Source organism: Salmo salar, chromosome 13 (genome assembly GCF_965601325.2).
Source record: "Salmo salar chromosome 13, fSalSal1, whole genome shotgun sequence".
Taxonomy (NCBI): domain Eukaryota; kingdom Metazoa; phylum Chordata; class Actinopteri; order Salmoniformes; family Salmonidae; genus Salmo; species Salmo salar.
This window is the reverse complement of record NC_138303.1, coordinates 8859630-8878648: the sequence shown is the minus strand read 5'-3', so window position 1 is coordinate 8878648 and position 19019 is coordinate 8859630. Positions and strand designations below refer to the sequence as shown.

General features: G+C 41.5%; 1 protein-coding gene across 2 annotated transcripts; it reads left to right on the top strand.

The window, feature by feature from the left end:
• Positions 1–576: 576 nt before the first annotated feature.
• On the top strand, positions 577–18543 carry tcea2 (transcription elongation factor A (SII), 2). Of its 2 annotated transcripts, XM_045692856.2 has the most exons (11): positions 577–594; positions 809–1029; positions 1763–1825; positions 4165–4270; positions 4946–5042; positions 13238–13383; positions 13622–13678; positions 13854–14008; positions 14196–14342; positions 16305–16376; positions 17232–18543. In XM_045692856.2, exons 2-11 carry the CDS (start codon positions 961–963, stop codon positions 17238–17240), a joined length of 921 nt encoding a protein of 306 aa, XP_045548812.2. In that variant the 5' UTR covers positions 577–594; positions 809–960; the 3' UTR covers positions 17241–18543. The 2 variants fall into 2 exon arrangements, with proteins under 2 accessions (XP_045548812.2, XP_045548813.2); XM_045692857.2 differs by lacking the exon at positions 577–594 and having other exon boundaries at positions 616–1029; positions 13235–13383.
• The last annotated feature ends 476 nt before the right edge of the window (positions 18544–19019 follow it).

The following is a 19019-nucleotide window of genomic DNA, read 5'->3' as shown; positions in this document are numbered from 1 at the left end:
GATGAACAGTGCAGAAGATTTAAAAAAAAACTGTCGAGGGAGGTTTTCTCTCGTCAGGCCCAAAAAGAAAGAAATGGCAAGTTTCTATATCCAGAGGCGCGAAATCGCGAGATTTTCAAACCAGTCAATGAGACACGTGAAAAGATTCTTCCTTAGTTGTAATTTTGTTTCTTCTTACATCTTAAAGGCACAAACTAGATTCGAGCCAATATCATAAGTAGTTAAACATTGTATTACTCAGACCTCGTGAAAGTAACAAATTGACACGTTTTTATGTTCGTGAAAAAAAACGACTTTATATCGAAGGAGTGCCTTTGATTTGACGGCATGCACATGCGCAGTTAGACCCGACGAGGTGTTTAGCGATCCAACGTCACAATGACGTCATCTACAGGTTTTTTTTAAATTATTGATTGGAGAATCAGTTTCAGTCTATCTTCATACTGTACTACTGTCTTTGGAGAAAAATCCACTCTAGGCGTTTCTTTTTAAACCTACTATTTGAAGGTTATCCCGCCGTTAGTCAACCCAAAAAGAGTGGAAACAGCGACGTCCACTGGCTGATGAAAGGTGTTATTTATCGAGGTCAGGGAGGTGAGTTCAACAGAGAACAGGTAGATGAGTAAAAACTGTTTATTAAAAAAAACACAACTATCCAACTAATTGAACGTGATTAGAGAGATGTTTGGACCGCATTTGGTGAGGTAATGGTTGGGTGAAATATTCCAGAAATGAACAAACGTCAAACAGCAGATTTTCTGTAGTCCACAAACTACAAATCCCAACCTCTCTCTCTCGCCTTTAACAGAAAAGCAAAGCCACACTTGCGCCGTAGAGAAAGAAGTGGATGCGTTGGGGACAGTAGGGGAAGGGAAAAGAGACGAGGTTTTTCAACATAAATGGAGGTTCATCCGTAGCGGGAGAGAAGAGCAGCTGCAACAAAAAAATTATCCAAGCAAAATGGCGAAAGAGCAGGAGGTTGAACGCATTGCTAAAACGCTGGACAAAATGGTGCACAAGAAAAACACGGTAAGTTGAGTTTTGCTAGATGGCAGAAGTCAGGTAGGTTAGGCAGAGCAGGAGTGTTGTGGTGGTCGTGTGATGCCCCTTTGTAGACATCGAACATTCTGGCAAGCCAAAGAAAATGTTGGCTATTTGTTTTTCCTGAACAACAAACCCCCAAAAATAACTAGTTGATTGCGCTGTCGACTTGAAGTGAAAGTGAATTGTTGCATTTCACTACTACTATGTGGCAGCGTAGGTTGTAATGGCAACATATTGAAACATTGTTGCATTGACGTTGTGATTTGTTATGAACGGCTGTCCACGCCATTGACATTAAACGCTGGGTCCGCCCCTCCGTTGTCCTGGTTCAATCCAAGCATGGCAACTCAGGTTCAACACTGGGATCCTTTCATAGGTTCAACTTCGGCGTAGATAATTACATTTTTCCAAATGTCCATTTTACTACCTCTTTTGTTGACCCTTGACTATTTAACCTGGAGAGATAAACTCCTTAAATCCATATGCATTCAGTCCCAGCCACAGGGATGACCAGCCATTACAACTGACCGTTAGGCCTCTCTGCCAACACAATCCGGATTTGTTGTGTTTTATCATCTAGATTCTAGCCTACTATTATTGTGTTGGAATAATAGCACATGTATAATGCTTGTTAACTAAAAATAGATTTGATATTGTATACAGCATCCATTCAGTTCAACAGGTGTCAATATTTTTTAGCTGTTTCTTTTCTTTACAGGATGGTGCCATATATCTGCTGAGGGAACTGAAGAGCATGAAGATGTCTCTGGAGACTCTACAGGTAGACCTGTAGGCCTCTCTGTCTGTACCACTGAGGAAAACATTATTATATCGTATAACTATTGTCAATACAATGTGTCAGTTCAGGATCGGCATCAGGGGTGTCAGACCATAGTTCGAAATCAAACATATATAAAGTAGGCTATAAAAAAAAAAGTACATTCAGTTATACCAACCCCCTTTTTATAAAAAAACGGCTGTTAACGTAATGAATGAATGAATGGCTGGCTTTAGGACCATGCGGCGCGTCGCTTGGAAGGCAGAGACAGTGCCAGACAGTTTACTTTTCCGGATCTGCCGTTTTAGGCAGTTAAATCATTGCTTTGAATTTGATGTCAGCGTTTGAATTCACTGGTTACTTTCACATCGTTGTCGGTATAGGCGGCGCGTCCAATGGCCAAGGGGGGAAAATAAGCTTCCTCTAAAAGAAAATGTTTAGAATTAAATGTGCCAAAATAAGCTATATAATTGCTTGTGCCCATACAGAAATAAAATGATTGTAAATACTACACCTGAGAGAATGATTTGGCCACAGAAGATCATTCACTTTTACTGTGGATTGATTTTAAGTGTGCAAATTTAGGCAGTGAGTGGCAAATAGTCTACCAAATAACTGATTGTTGAGTTGTAGTTGTTGGTGAAAAGCAGTTCAATAGGTCTAGGCCTATCCCGTATTCCAAAATACAATCATAGTCAAAAAATAAAATGAAACGCAAATGTCTATTGCTGAGAAGATGAAGAAAAGACTAATCGTTCTCAAGTTTTAATTTTCAACTCTATCCCTGGTGAGTGAACAAATTCAGTGTCTGGATCATTGGATCAGTACCACTGGAAATATTATAATTTTTTGTTGTTGTTGGGGCAATAATTTCCTCCTCCAGGTTAGATGAATGTCATATTGTAGAATTTGTATCCCCTTTCCCATAGGTTAGATGGTTGCGTTCAAGACGAGGTGTTTTATTGATCTCTGTTTGTCAGTGTCAGCAGAGTAAGCTACTAATTTGTTGGTCCGATACCAACGGGCTCAGAGACCTTTTCTGTCTGCAAATCATCCGACTGCTGAACACTTGAACTGAACTGACCACCTGCTTTGATTCTCTTCACCTTGGCACACATGCACTCACTCCACTCACTCACACACACACACACACACACGTTCCACACACATCAGTAGTGTAGCTACCAGACTGTTATTATACTGCTCAGTTTATACACTGCCCCCCCCCCCATCCCCACCTTCCCTAAAACATGTGTAAATATTAGGCTATAAAGTGTACCTTCCTGTATTATACTGATACTAAAACATTACTTCTACTGAGACATTTACTTTATGTTCGTTTTCTTGTATTTCTTATTGTTGCATTGTCCAGAAGGAACCTGCCAGTAAGGATTTCATTGGCCGATGTATAACGCGCTTATCCCGTACGACTTAATTAAACTTGAAACAAAATGCATGCAACCCCTTTTAAAATTGTTTTTTAAAGCAGCAATTTTATTGTGAAAAAAAGAAAGTTTTTCCCAAAACTTAATCCATGCTCCGCCTATGGATGTCAGTGGTTGAAGTCAGCCTTGTTGTGACTTGATAGTCTGTATTATGCATCTATTTCACACGGCACTGAAACCCGATAATGGCCGTTCCACAGCCCTTTAAACCTGATAGTGATCATTAATGGCCGTTCCATAGCCCTTTAAACCTGATCATTAATGGCCGTTTCACAGCCCTTTAAACCTGATAGTGATCATTAATGGCCGTTCCATAGCCCTTTAAACCTGATCATTAATGGCCGTTTCACAGCCCTTTAAACCTGTTATTGATCATTAATGGCCGTTCCACAGCCCTTTAAACCTGACAGTGATCATTAATGGCCGTTCCACAGCCCTTTTAAACCTGATAGTGATCATTAATGGCCGTTCCACAGCCCTTTAAACCTGATCATGATCATTAATGGCCGTTCCACAGCCCTTTTAAACCTGATAGTGATCATTAATGGCCGTTCCACAGCCCTTTTAAACCTGATAGTGATCATTAATGGCCGTTCCACAGCCCTTTTAAACCTGATAGTGATCATTAATGGCCGTTCCACAGCCCTTTTAAACCTGATAGTGATCATTAATGGCCGTTCCACAGCCCTTTAAACCTGATCATGATCATTAATGGCCGTTCCACAGCCCTTTTAAACCTGATATTGATCATTAATGGCTGGGGTCTTTGTTATTTTTTTAAGTTATTATAAAACATTTTTTTATTTCAAATTGTTTTTTAAAATATAATGTAAAAATGAGGTAAAACTTCCCAAACAATCCCTGACCGTAATGAAGCTAAGACGCTGTCTGTGTTAGTCCACCAGGATCGGCATGTCAGTGAACGCTGTGAGGAAGCAGAGTTCAGAGGAAGAGGTCCAGACTCTGGCCAAGTCACTCATCAAGTCCTGGAAGAAACTACTGGGTATGTCTAACCTGCATGTCTGCCTCATACCGCTGTCTTGTCTGACCTGCAGGTCTGCCTCATACAGCTGTCTTGTCTGACCTGCAGGTCTGCCTCATACCGCTGTCTTGTCTGACCTGCAGGTCTGCCTCATACCGCTGTCTTGTCTGACCTGCAGGTCTGCCTCATACCGCTGTCTTGTCTGACCTGCAGGTCTGCCTCATACCGCTGTCTTGTCTGACCTGCAGGTCTGCCTCATACCGCTGTCTTGTCTGACCTGCAGGTCTGCCTCATACCGCTGTCTTGTCTGACCTGCAGGTCTGCCTCATACCGCTGTCTTGTCTGACCTGCAGGTCTGCCTCATACAGCTGTCTTGTCTGACCTGCAGGTCTGCCTCATACCGCTGTCTTGTCTGACCTGCAGGTCTGCCTCATACCGCTGTCTTGTCTGACCTGCAGGTCTGCCTCATACCGCTGTCTTGTCTGACCTGCAGGTCTGCCTCATACCGCTGTCTTGTCTGACCTGCAGGTGCGATCCACATGTCTGCTCTAGAGAGACCGGAACATTATTCTAATAATAATAATACAGACTTAATACAGTAATGAGTTCACTATATAGTTTTAAGACTAAACAGAAAGCGTGTTTTCTAAAGAGATAAACACCTGAATGGGAATAATGATATGTTGTCTCTACCAGATGGTGCTGAAGGGAAGGCTGTGGAGGAGAAGAGGAGGGAGGGCTCTCCTCTGAGGTCATCGACGTCCAAGGACAGTCCTGGATCCAGCGACCAGAGGTGAGACGCCGTGTCAGTCCTATACCAGAGGTAGTTCAGTGAATAACCTTGTCTGACCTCTGAAGACTTGTGTGAGCTCCCTGAACTAATGCCTAGGCTTTAGCTCAGCGGGCTAATGTGTAGTCCATGTAGCAGAGGTAGTTCAATGAATTACATTTACATTTACGTCATTTAGCAGATGCTCTTATCCAGAGCGACTTACAGTAGTGAATGCATACATTTAATACATTTTTTTTCCCTCCGTACTGGTCCCCCGTGGGAATCGAACCCACAACCCTGGCGTTGCAAACACCATGCTCTACCAACTGAACCACATGGGACCCACACGGGTGATGCGTAATCTAGCTTGAGCCCAAAAGACATGGGTCGGGTAGGTAGATGACAGGGGTTTGATAGTTTCTCTTTCTCTCTTATATATATATATATATATATATATATATATATATATATATGAATATGACTTGACAGGTGAACACAAGGGCTACATCTCCCCACACGTCATCAGAGCGCAACATATGTTGAACATTTGAATTTGGATCCCGCAACGCGGTTAGCCTGAGTTACTGTGACCGCTTCTATCTGTCATGGGATCCTGCCAGACCAAGAAGTCTGAAGTCGGGTTTTCTAAACTAGCTGGTAGCGATCCGTATCAAACTGGCAGGATTTTCCACAAACAGCTTGTACACAGCCCGTGACGCGGTTAGCCCTTGTGGCTGGGACTGCGAAGGTGTCCCACTCTCTTTGTATTTCCTGCTGCTTTTTCCCCTGCAACCTGACCTGGCTGGAACTGCGTTGTATAGCTAGCGACGTCAGCCGATGCTGCTGCCAACGTTAGCCGATGCTGCTGCCGACGCTGCTACCGACGTTAGCCGACGCTGCTACCGACGTTAGCCGACGCTGCTACCGACGTTAGCCGACGCTGCTACCGACGTTAGCCGACGCTGCTACCGACGTTAGCCGACGCTGCTACCGACATTGCTTTCGTGCTCACTGCTAAAGGACATCTTTTTGGATTGTGTAATTTTGTGTCTGAGCTCAATCTGTTCACTTAGTTAAAAATTCTATGTGAGGAGAAAGACAAAAGTCCAGCTAGTCTAGCTGGCTGGCAGTCTTCAATGGAGGTCGCCATTGAATGTCTTCAATGCTGCAGGCTGTGTTTATTTTGCTTCATTCTGGGACAATGTTGACCGCCTGGATTTTCAATGTAGCAACTGTTTGCTTGCAGAGGACTACAGGCGTGAAGTGGGGAACCCCTCGCCCGCCTACTTTTTTTTAATTTATTTTCTACCCCAGTAGCTGGACGCCGCTCTGGCCTGGTGAGTGTCGCTGCCGTGTTGGCTCTCCACAGGCCGGTACTCTGCAGGGATCCCTCCCCGAAGGGGTCTCCCCCTTCCCTGGAGAACGGAGCTAGTAGTATGCTCCTGGATGACTTGGGGATGTTGCTTGTTGTTTCTTGACCCTACCAACCAGCCATGGAAATATGTTACTAGCCGTAGAATTCTAAAACCACGTCCTCTGGCAACGAGGGCCTCCTTGGAGATGTTTAGACCGGACATGGACCAGAAACAGCTTTGCCGCCCTGGATCCAAATCATCTTGGCTCCTGGACTCTGTCCACACATTTCAGGGCTGCGTTGAGACGATGCCTTATCAATGATCCAAAACCAGCTCAGTTGTTGTCTACCATTGTGTCGCTTAGTTGTCATAATGCTGCAGCAAATGTACATTACCAGTTATCCAGGGCGTTGGGAGCCACAATCTAAGTAACTTAATTTATGTCCCCCTAACTGCCTTGAATGCCTATATTGATTTTTAGAGCTTTTGTATGCAGGTATCCTGTGCCTATAAACCAGAGTTATACTGTTAGCACTGAGGCAGTGTGCCCTTGTAAGAAGTCCACTGTGTGCAGCTCACCCTACACAATCAGCTGAAATATAAAAACATGAGCATGTCTACTTCTGATAAGCTTCCCAGTAAAGCAATAAGAACAAAGCGTCCCAGAAAAGTGCTTCAAAATAGCCCACATTAACATGCGTAGCCTAAGAAACAAGGTTAACCTTTCTTGGGTATGTGGGACGTGACCGTCCCACCTGCGGGACACACTATTCAACAGCCAGTGAAATAGCAGGGCGCCAAATTCAAAACAACAAAAATCTCATAATTAAAATTTCTCAAACATACAACTATTATATCCCATTTTAATGATACACTTCTCCTTAATCCAACCACATTGTCCAATTTCAAAAAGGCTTTACGGCGAAAGCATAGCATTAGATTATGTTAGCACATCACCTTGACAAGAAAAACCACACAGCCATTTTCCAAGCAAGGAGAGGCGTCACAAAAACCAGAAATACAGCTAAAATTAATCACTAACCTTTGATCTTCATCAGATGGCACTCATAGGACTTCATGTTACACAATACATGTATGTTTTGCTCGATAAAGTTCATATTTATATCCAAAAAACCCATTTTACATTGGCGTGTAATGTTCAGAAATGTTTTGCCTCTCAAAACTTCCGGTGAATGAGCACATCAATTTACAGAAATACTCATCATAAACGTTGATGAAATATTAAACTGTAATTTAAAGAATTATAGATACACCTCTCCTTAATGCAACCGCTGTGTCAGATAAAAAAAAATTTAAAAAACTTTACAGCGAAAGCACACTTTGCAATCTGAGTACAGCGTTCAGACACGAAACCAAACCCGCCATTTTGTGGAGTCAATAAAACTCAGAAATAATATTATAAATATTCACTTACCTTTGATCTTCATCAGAATGCACTCCCAGGAATCCCAGGCCCACAAATGTTTTGTTTTGTTCGATAAAGTCCATAATTTATGTCCAAATACCTCCTTTTTGTTCGCGCGTTCAGTCCACTACTCCAAATGCAGGAAGCGCGCAAAAATGTCACGACAAAGTCAAAAAAAGTTATATTTACGTTTGTAGAAATATGTCAAACAATGTATAGCATCAATGTTTAGGATGTTTGTAACATAAATCTTCAGTAATAATTCCAACCGGACAATTCCAATGTCTTCAGAAAAGGAACACAGCTCACACTCACGTGAGCACGCGCCTCTGAGCTCATTTCATTTCCTCACTCATCTGACTCCAGGCCCTCTTCTTCGCTTCAAATTCACAGTAGAAGCCTGTAACAACATCCTGAAGACTGACATCTAGTGGAAGCCTTAGGAAGTGCAAAATGAACCCTAAGTCACTGTGTACTGTAAAGACAATCACTTGAAAAAACTACAACCCTCAGATTTCCCACTTCCTGGTTGGATTTTTCTATGCCTGCCATATGAGTTCTGTTATACTCACAGACATCATTCAAACAGTTTTAGAAACTTCAGTGTTTTTCTATCCAAATTACTAATAATATGCATATCCTCCTTTCTGAGCTTGAGTAGCAGGCAGTTTAATTTGAGCCTTTCATCCGGATGTCAAAATACTGCCCCCTACCCTAGAGAAGTTAATGAAGTCAACTAGCTAGTAACAGATGACAGTCAGAATATGAATATCTCTGAAAGTCACTTTAGATAATACTTTTGATACAGTGGTTAACAATACATAGTTATAACATCTACAGAAAACAGACAGACATGCCAATAGGGGCGTTGTTGCGGTCTATATTCAGAACCACATTCCTGTAAAGCTTAAAGAGGATCTCATGTTTTAAATACTGTTTTTAAGTAATATAGCTGCAGGTTCATCTGCCTCACCTAAAGCCCATTCTGGTGGGAAGCTGCTATAGACCACCAAGTGTTAACAGTCAGTATCTGGATAACGTGTGAAATGCTTGATAATATATGTGAAATCAACATATTCTGGGTGATTTAAATAATGACTGGCTTTCATTAGGCTGCCCACTCAAGAAAAAGCTCCAAACTGTAACTAGTGCCTGCAACCTGGTTCAGGTTTTCAGGTTATCAGTCAACCTATCAGGGTAGTTACAAACGGCATAGGAATGAAATCATCAACATGTATTGATCACGTCTTTACTAATGCTGCAGACATTTGTTTCAATGCAGTATCCAAATCCATAGGTTGTAATGATCACAATATAGTAGTCATATCTAGGAAAACCAAAGTTCCAAAGGCTGGGCCTAATATAGTGCTAATATAGAGGCCATACAATACGTTTTTGTAGTGATTCATATGTTGTTGACGTGAAGAATATTTGTTGGGCCGTGGTGTGTAATGAGATGCAAGCAGATGCTGCACTTGACACATTTTATGAAGTAGCTTATTCCAGTTATTAATCAGCATTTTAAGAAAATGACTAAAAACTGTTATCCCCTTGGATTGATGAGGATTTGAAAAATTGTATGGGTGAGGCAAAAGGTATGGCAAATAAGTCTGACCATACAACCCATTGGCAGACGTACTACAAATTGAGAGATCATGTGACTAAACTGAAGAGGGAAAAAATAAACTATACGATGAAACAAAGATAAATGACATAAAGAATGAGAGTAAAAAGCTCTGGAGCACCTTAAATGAAATTTTGGGCAAAAAGGCAAACTTAGCTCCATCATTGATTGAATCAGATGGCTCATTCATCACAAAACCAACTGATATTGCCAACTACTTTAATGACTTTTTAATTGGCAAGATTAACAAATTTAGGGATGACATGCCAGCAACAAACGCTGACACTACACATCCAAGTATATCTGACCAAATTATGAAAGACAAACATTGTCATTTTGAATTCCGTAAAGTGAGTGTGGAAGAGGTGAATTGCTTTGTTGTTTGTCTATCAACAATGACAAGCCACCGGGGTCTGACAACTTGGATGGAAAATTACTGAGGATAATTGCGGACGGAATTGCCACTACTGTTGGCCATATTTTCAATTTAAGCCTACTAGAGAGTGGGTGCCCTCAGGCTTGGAGGCTACATTTATTCCACTACCTAAGAATAGTAAAGCCTCCTTAACTGGCTCAAATAGCCAACCAATCAGCCTGTTACCAACCCTTAGTAAACTTTTGGAAAAAATTGTGTTTGACCAGATACAATGCTATTTCACAGTAAACAAGTTGACAACAGACTTTCAGCACGCTTATAGAGAAGGACATTCAACAAGCACAGCATTTACACAAATGACTGACGACGGGCTGTCTTGTTAGACTTCAGTGCAGCTTTTGACATTATCGTTCATATTCTGCTGATGGAAAAACCTGTAATGGCTTTACACTAGAGGTCGACCGATTTTAATTAGGGCCGTTTTCATAACAATCGGTAATCAGCATTTTTGGACGCTGGTTATGGCCGATTACATTGCAGACCGTGAGGAGACTGCGTGGCAGGCTGACTACCTGTTACGCGAGTGCAACAAGGAGCCAAGGTAAGGTACTAGCTAGCATTAAATGTATCTTATAAAAAACAATCAACCTTCACAATCACTAGTTAACTAACTACACATGGTTGGTATTACTAGGTTAACAAGCTTGTCCTGCGTTGCATATAATCAATGTGGTGCATGTTAATTTATCATCGAATCACAGCCTACGTTGCCAAACGAGGGATGATTTAATAAAAGCGCATTTGTGGAAAAAAAGCACAATCGTTGCACGAATGTACCTAACCATAAACATCAATGCCTTTCTTAAAATCAATACACAGAAGTATATATTTTTAAACCTGCATATTTAGCTAAAAGAAATCCAGGTTAGCAGGCAATATTAACTAGGGAAATTGTGTCACTTCTCTTGCATTCATTGCACGCAGAGTCAGGGTATATGCAACAGTTTGGGCCGCCTGACTCGTTGCGAACTAATTTGCCAGAATTGTACATAATTATGACACAACATTGAAGGTTGTGCAATGTAACAGAAATATTTAGACTTAGGGATGCCACCCGTTAGATAAAATACGGAACGGTTCCATATTTCACTGAAAGAATAAACATTTTGTTTTCAGATTTGACCATATTAATGACCAAAGGCTCGTATTTCTGTGTGTTATTATAATTAAGTCTATGATTTGATATTTGATAGAGCAGTCTGACTGAGCGGTGGTAGGCAGCAGCAGGCTCGTAAGCATTCATTCAAACTTTTCTTTTGCCAGCAGCTCTTAGCAATGCTTGATTCACAGCACTGTTTATGACTTCAAGCCTATCAACTCCTGACATTAAGCTGGCAATACTAAAGTACCTATAAGAACATCCAATAGTCAAAGGTATATGAAATACAAATGGTATAGACAGAAATAGTCAACGCGTCATAATTCCTATAATAACTACAACCTAAAACTTCTTAACTGGGAATATTGAAGACCTGGGAATATTGAACCACCAGCTTTCATATGTTCTCATGTTCTGAGCAAGGAACTTAAACGTTAGCTTTTTTTACATGGCACATATTGCACTTTTACTTTCTTCTCCAACACTGTTTTTGCATTATTTAAACCAAGTTGAACATGTTTCATTATTTATTTGAGACTAAATAGATTTTATTTATGTATTAAGTTAAAATAAGTGTTCATTCAGTATTGTTGTAATTGTCATTATTCCCCAGGGCAGCTGTCTAGGCCCGTTTTAAAATCTTAACTAACAACACTTACTAATGAGTAAAGCCAGTGTGGCTATGTATGCGGATGACTCAACACTATACATGTCAGCTACCACAGCGACTGAAATTACTGCCACACTTAACAAAGAGCTGCAGTTAGTTTCAGAATGAGTGGCAAGAAATAAGTTAGTCCTAAATATTTTTCAAAAACTAAAAGCATTGTATTTGGGACAAATCATTCACTATACCCTAAACCTCAACAAAATCTTGTAATCAATAATGTGGAAGTTGAGTTGACTGAACTGCTTCGAGTATAGAATCGGAAGGTGAAACGACACAGTTGGAAAATATATGGCAAATAGAAATCCAATATGGATGGTGGTAATAGATAGATGGGAGGAGCTGAATGGTGGGACTAATAACAAGATAACAAATGTAAAAAATATACTGGGTCTGTAAAATCTATATAGGTTCATAACTTTTGTGAAATAGCACAGTTACAAAAATATACGGAAAATTAAAAAATCTGACTGGATGGTCTTCAGAAATAGATGGTAGAGGAAGGACAGGACTAAAAAAAACAAATAGTGTCCGTAAAATGTATATAGTAGAAGCCTAAGTTGTTGTTTATTAGGTCACTCCAATTAGGGGACGGGTGGTAGGGTTTGCGGGGAATGATAACGGAAAATATATTTCAAAAAGATATTTGTATGTTTGTATATATGTGGGTATGTGTATATAGGGATTGGAAATGATGCAGAGCATTACGTTGAAGCTTCAATCTATCCGCAATATAAAATGTGATCCACCCCCTAATTATTATACAATTTCTTTAAATGTAAAAACCACTTGGAGTTCCCCCTGAGTTGTTGTAAACTGTCATGGTCAAAAAACATGTTACAACAGTAGTTAAGATGGGGGAGGATAATAGTCTCCCCATAATAAAGCACTGCTCTGCCTTTAACAACACTACAGACCCTGTTTTTGCTGTTTGTCAACAGGCTTAGAACAGGGCAGCACGGCCCTTAAATGTACAATGGGAGCTAACGTTAATGATATGCATGTAAATCTTTCCTGGCTCAAAGTGGAGGAGAGATTGACTTCCTCATTACTTGTTTTTTTGTAAGAGGTGTTGACAAGCTGAAGGTACCCGAGCTGTCTGTTTTTTAAACTACTGGCACACAGCTCAGACACCCATACATACCCCACAAGACATGCCACCAGAGGTCTCTTCACAGTCCCCAAGTTCCAGAACAGACTATGGGAGGTGCACAGTACTACATAGAGCCATGACTACATGGAACTCTATTCCACATCAGGTAACTGATGACAGCAGTAGAATCAGATATAAAAATACACCTTATGGAATAGTGGGGACTTTGAGGAGATGCACACAGATACAGACATGATATTGTTGTATGGTGGTGTTATACATGTTGTATTGTAGATATGTAGTCGTGTAATGTTATATGATGTACTGTTTTATATGTAATGTAAGTGCCTTAATGTGTAAGGACCCCCAGGAAGAGTAGTAGCTTCCTTGGCAGGAAGTAAAAGGGTCCCTAATAAATAGAAAAATAAACACACTTATGTTACTGTTTAGATTAAATGGATCAAGGTCACTCCTAAACATGATGTAACATATTTTCTTCTTGTCTACCCCCAGCAGGAAACTGCCTGAGCCCCCTACGACCCCTACGACCCCTACGACCCCCACCACTCCAAAGTTCACCTCCTTCCCCCCTGCCCCCGTCACCACTGACAGCGTACGCACCAAGTGCCGAGAGCTGCTGGTGGCTGCCCTGCAGACCGACGGTGAGACAGACTCTACCAAGATGGCCGCCGTTTATCGGCACATTCTACAGCTGTATAGGTTGATGACTTCAGCAACTCTAGTATTATACATCTCTGGGTGAGACAGAGCCCAATCACAAGGAGGGATCTAAGATATGGGGTGGCTGGAGGGACATTTTTTTAAGTACATTTATTTGGATGTGTAATTTTGTTAAAAAAAAAAGAAAAAAGAATAACCACTCTGTTTTCATATGTCAAGATGACCACAAGACCATTGGAACAGACACTGAGAACTTGGCTGCTCAGATTGAGGACTATATCCTTTCACCTGTTCGCTTGTCGCTGTCTGTTTTATAGTGAGGAGGACCAGACAGACGTGTCATAATTAAGGTTTCTGGATTGTCTTTATTGCACTCATGTCTAAGACTGTCTTACTGTGTGTATGTGTGTGTGCAGTGTGTACTGTGTTCTCCTTTACTTTCCCGCTCCACGTATCTACCAGGAGTTTAAGTCTACAGACCAGAAGTACAAGTCCAGACTGAGGAGCCGTATCTCCAACCTGAAGGACCAGAAGAACCCAGACCTCCGACGCAATGTCCTCGCTGGAAACATCTCAGCTGACCGCATCGCTAACATGGCCGCTGAGGTACGTAAAGAGGGGGGGGGGGGGTGTGTGTGTGTCTGTCTGTTTCATGTTTTGGCCGTGAACTCCATACAGTTGAAATATGTCCTAAGGTTGACTCTAAAACAAACAAAAAATAGCATGTTTGTGTGAGCTTCATATCTGACACTGAGACGATTCTGTAAGGTCAATTCTCTGTGTGACCAACCAGGAGATGGCGAGCGCGGAGCTGAAAGAGATGAGGAAGGCTTTGACCAAGGACGCCATCAGAGAGCACCAGCTGTCTAAAGTGGGCGGGACCGAGACGGACATGTTTCAATGTGGCAAATGCAGGGGCAAGAACTGCACCTATACACAGGTACTAGCGCAGTGAGCTGCACCTCGACACGGGGGACTAGCGCAGTGAGCTGCACCTCGACACGGGGGACTAGCGCAGTGAGCTGCACCTCGACACGGGGGACTAGCGCAGTGAGCTGCACCTCGACACGGGGGACTAGCGCAGTGAGCTGCACCTCGACACGGGGGACTAGCGCAGTGAGCTGCACCTCGACACGGGGGACTAGCGCCACTGAGTGCTGGCTAACAGTATAACTTTCTCGTGTCCTTAGCGGTACGTGATCTCGTTTCCTGTCTCGCTAATACACGTGAGATCGCCTGCTTTATAGCGTACGAGCCAGTTGCGCCACATAAAAGGTAACGCTAGTGGAAACATTTCGAGCTGTGGGGTAAACCTACAACGGTACGATGCTTACCTCATCACACCAGTAGTCAGTTCAGTGGAGTCCCCCTGAGGTAAAATCATTATTTTATATATATTATATATTTATATTATTTTAGATTATTTCACTTATAATTCACTGTATCACAATTCCAGTGGGTCAGAAGTTTACATACACTAAGTTGACTGTACCTTTAAACAGCTTGGAAAATTCCAGAAAATGATGTTATGGCTTTAGAAGCTTCTGATAGGCTAATTGACATCATTTGAGTCAGTTGGAGGTGTACCTGTGGATGTATTTAAAGGCCTACCTTCAAACTCACTGGCTCTTTGCTTGACATCATGGGAAAATCAAAAGAAATCAGCCAAGACCTCCACAAGTCTGGTTCATCCTTGGGAGCAATTTCCAAACGCCTGACGGTACCACGTTCATCTGTATAAACAATAGTACGCAAGTATAAACGCCATGGGACCACACAGCCGTCGTACCCCTCAGGAAGGAGACGCGTTCTGTCTCCTAGAGATTAACTTACTTTGGTGCGAAAAGTGCAAATCAATCCCTGAACAACAGCAAAGGACCTTGTGAAGATGCCGGAGGAAACGGGTACAAAGGTATCTCTATCCACAGTAAAACAAGTCCTATATCGACATTACCAGAAAGGCCGCTCAGCAAGGAAGAAGCTACTGCTCCAAAACCACCATACTACAGCCAGACTACGCTACAAAGATCGTACTTTTTGGAGAAATGTCCTCTGGTCTGATGAAACAAAAATATAACTTTTTGGCCATAATGACCATCGTTATGTTTGGAGGAAAAAAGGGGAGGCTTGCAAGCCGAAGAACACCATCCCAACGGTGAAGCATGGGGGTGGCAGCATCATGTTGTGGGGGTGCTTTGCTGCAGGAGGGACTGGTGCACTTCACAATATAGACAGACATGAGGGAGGAAAAGTATGTGGATATATTGAAGCAACATCTCAAGACATCAGTCAGGAAGTTAAAGCTTGGTCGCAAATGGGTCTTCCAAATGGACAATGATCCCAAGCATACTTCCAAAGTTGTGGCAAAATGGCTTAAGGACAACAAAGTCGAGGTATTGGAGTGGCCATCGCAAAGCCCTGACCTCAATCCTATAGAAGATGTGTGGGCAGAACTGAAAAGGCGTGTGCGAGCAAGGAGGCCTACAAACCTGACTCAGTTACACCAGCTGTGTCAGGAGGAATGGGACAAAATTCACCCAACTTATTGTGGGAAGCTTGTGGAAGGCTACCCAAAACATTTGACCCAAGTTAAACAATTTTAAAGGCAATGCTACCAAATACTAATTGAGTGTATGTAAGCTTTTGACCCACTGGGAATGTGATGAAAGAAATAAGATCTGAATTAAATGATTCTCTCTACTATTATTCTGACATTTCACATTCTTAAAATAAAGTGGTGATCCTAACTGAACTAAGACAGGGACTTTTTACTTGGATTTAAATGTCAGGAATTGTGAAAAACGTTTAAAAAAAAAAAAAAAAAAAAAAAAATGTGTTTGGCTAAACTGTATGTAAACTTCTGACTTCAACTGTACATGCTGTCTCTCCCTGTGTGTTGTAGGTGCAGACGCGCAGTGCTGATGAGCCCATGACCACCTTTGTACTGTGCAACGGCTGTGGTAACCGCTGGAAGGTAGGCTGTTAGTCCAGATCACTGTCTGGGTCTGGTACATTCCTAGGATAATTAGAGTTTTATCTATGCTTCATTTAGAATATCAAAGAAAAGAGTTATCATCTATATTAGACTACCTTGAGTATTTTTAAATAAACTACAATAAAGTATTTTCTGGCCAGGTCTGATGCCCCGCTCCCTAGCTTGGTGGTCGGTGGGCCCCGCTCCCTAGCTTGGTGGTCGGTGGGCCCCGCTCCCTAGCTTGGTGGTCGGTGGGCCCCGCTCCCTAGCTTGGTGGGCGGTGGGCCCCGCCCCCTAGCTTCTATGTACTTCTGTAGATCTTAAACGATTTGAACGGTATAAGGAGTATGCTGGTTCACCTTCTGATTTGGTTAGGTGGAGTGTTCACCATATTGCTTCCACCTGTCCAGTCCTGTCAGATCTGCAGGCATGTGTATAAGGGTAGAGACCAGTGGTTTGCCTGATCAGAGGTTACCTAACTCTGACTTGGTTGTGAGCTGTAAATACGGTCTGGAAGTAAGAGAACATGGTGACTATTATGGCTTGGTTGCTCAGTTCTCCTGCAGTACCACAGTGTCACCACAAGATGGCAGCAGACATTGTCAAGCACTGCTGACTTTACTGGTGCTACTGTGGTGGTAACCATGTGGACGTCTCACATCAAGATAATACAGCACACCTACCAGACACTTCTGTTGTTGTTGTTTTCATGTACCCTCACATTTTAGTTGTTTTAACAGACACTCTTATTCAGAGTGACTTGCAATCAGTGTATTCAACTAAAGTAAATCAACCACATGCCATGATCATTGCAAGTAAAAACCTTTTTAATAACACCTTGTCTCTCTTCCCCAGTTCTGTTGAGGAGAAGATATTCTGGACTGCTAGAGGAAGAAGGAAACCTGGACCTAATTTTCTTAACTGTAGACATTATTTTTTTTTTTTGCTTTGTTTTGATACCTTGTTTTTTTTATTTTTTATATATATATTTTTTTTTAACATTTAACTCATAAATCTGTAGAAAATATTTTGGCATTTTGATTAATATCCTTTTTTTTTTTTTAATGACTATTAAATCACACTAGCCTGGGTGCCTTTTTCTGTTTCTGCTCGCTTGCCTCAACCTCTTATGGAATGTCATGTTTGGTTTGACGAGTTGGCAAGAGCACAAACTGTTCTGGGACCAGGCCGAAGTTGAACACTTGCTCTTAAAACAACATTTTGGTTTGCTGTTCATTAGTTGAAGCTATATCTTACTAAACTTTTAATTTTTTATTTTATTTTGGCTTTAGGGAACATAGGTGTGCCTTTCTTTGCCCCTCTGTGCCACAAATGATCATTTTACTGTTAGTTTTATACACTTGCTGTATATAGAGTGTTTATACACTCTTAGCCATTCCCTGTAGTGCACTATAAAGGGAATAAGGTACCATTTGAATACATACTGCTGTATATAGAACAAGCCGTTGTTTGATTCACTTATTCTGAATCTACAGTCTTACATATACAGTACCAGTCAAAACTCTGAAATAACTCATATGGAATCATGTAGTAACCAACAACAAAAAAAGTGTTTAAAACAAATCAAAATAGATTTTAAATTCTTCAAAGTAGCCACCTTTTTGCCTTGATGACAGCTTTTGCACTCTTGGCATTCTCTCAACCATCTTCATGAGGTAGTCACCTGGAATGCATTTCAATTAACAGGTGTGTGTGCCTTGTTAATTTGTGTAAAAACCCTTGAATGAGTAGGAGTGTTGAATCTTTTGACTGGTACTGTGTATACACACGGGTTCTGTTTTTGGTTCTTCCGTAAACAAATGAGATAAACAGGAGGATCTGCTAGAAGATGTAGGAAAAGGGATGAGGAGGACAGTTTTTCCTCTTTTTCCCTTCTCTGCTTGAACATTACTAAAAAGGTTAGCGGGGGGACTGGAGAAGTAGCCTGATTTATCTAAATCGAGTTTGCTACTTTTTCTCCTTTTTGTTAAAAACAATTATAAAAATGTAGTTCAGACTACTGGAGTAAAGAGGCTCCTGACAAACTATCGACTGGTTTGAAAAGTTTTGTCATGCAAGTGATTTTATTTTGTATTGTTAACATTTGTCCTCCCAATGGGAACTTGTGTCAATTTAATTAAACGGATGTAAGGAGTGTGGAAAGAGACTGGGGGGGGGGGGTTTCTTGGTGAGTTCTTGTTAGCACTGGGCTATCATCACGCTCAGTTCAGTAGCCAAACCTTGTTTAAACGTTACAAATACAGATGACATGAATAGAGCAGACCATGATTCCTTGTTGTACATGTAAAGAGGCATGTTTGTTCTACAACTTGTCCTGCTGAACGCACCCCCAACGCACAGCAGTGTGAAAGACCCAAGGAAGTTCTATCGTCATGACAATGTTTTCTGTGGGGAAAAAGCCCAAAGAGGAAGCCAATTTCATCTGATTTCTTAATGCCTGAGAACACACCCTCCATATAAACTATTTGGGAGTACTAGAGATACAAAAGTTGATGTACATTTCCCATAACGTTCCACTGGATCAACTGAAAGTTTGCTGTGGAAAATAAAAAAACAAAAGAGGAACAACCCGCTAGCCAATTCACCTGCCTTGTTATCCATTACATCTCAGCTCCTTTTGCA

Bases quoted from the DNA above. Each gene is read 5' to 3' on its own strand.
- tcea2 (XM_045692857.2), top strand. From the start codon at position 961: ATGGCGAAAGAGCAGGAGGTTGAACGCATTGCTAAAACGCTGGACAAA. The intron at 5,043-13,234 runs GTGAGACGCCGT...GTCTACCCCCAG, and splicing joins CCTGGATCCAGCGACCAGAG to CAGGAAACTGCCTGAGCCCC. The intron at 13,384-13,621 runs GTGAGACAGACT...TCATATGTCAAG, and splicing joins GGCTGCCCTGCAGACCGACG to ATGACCACAAGACCATTGGA.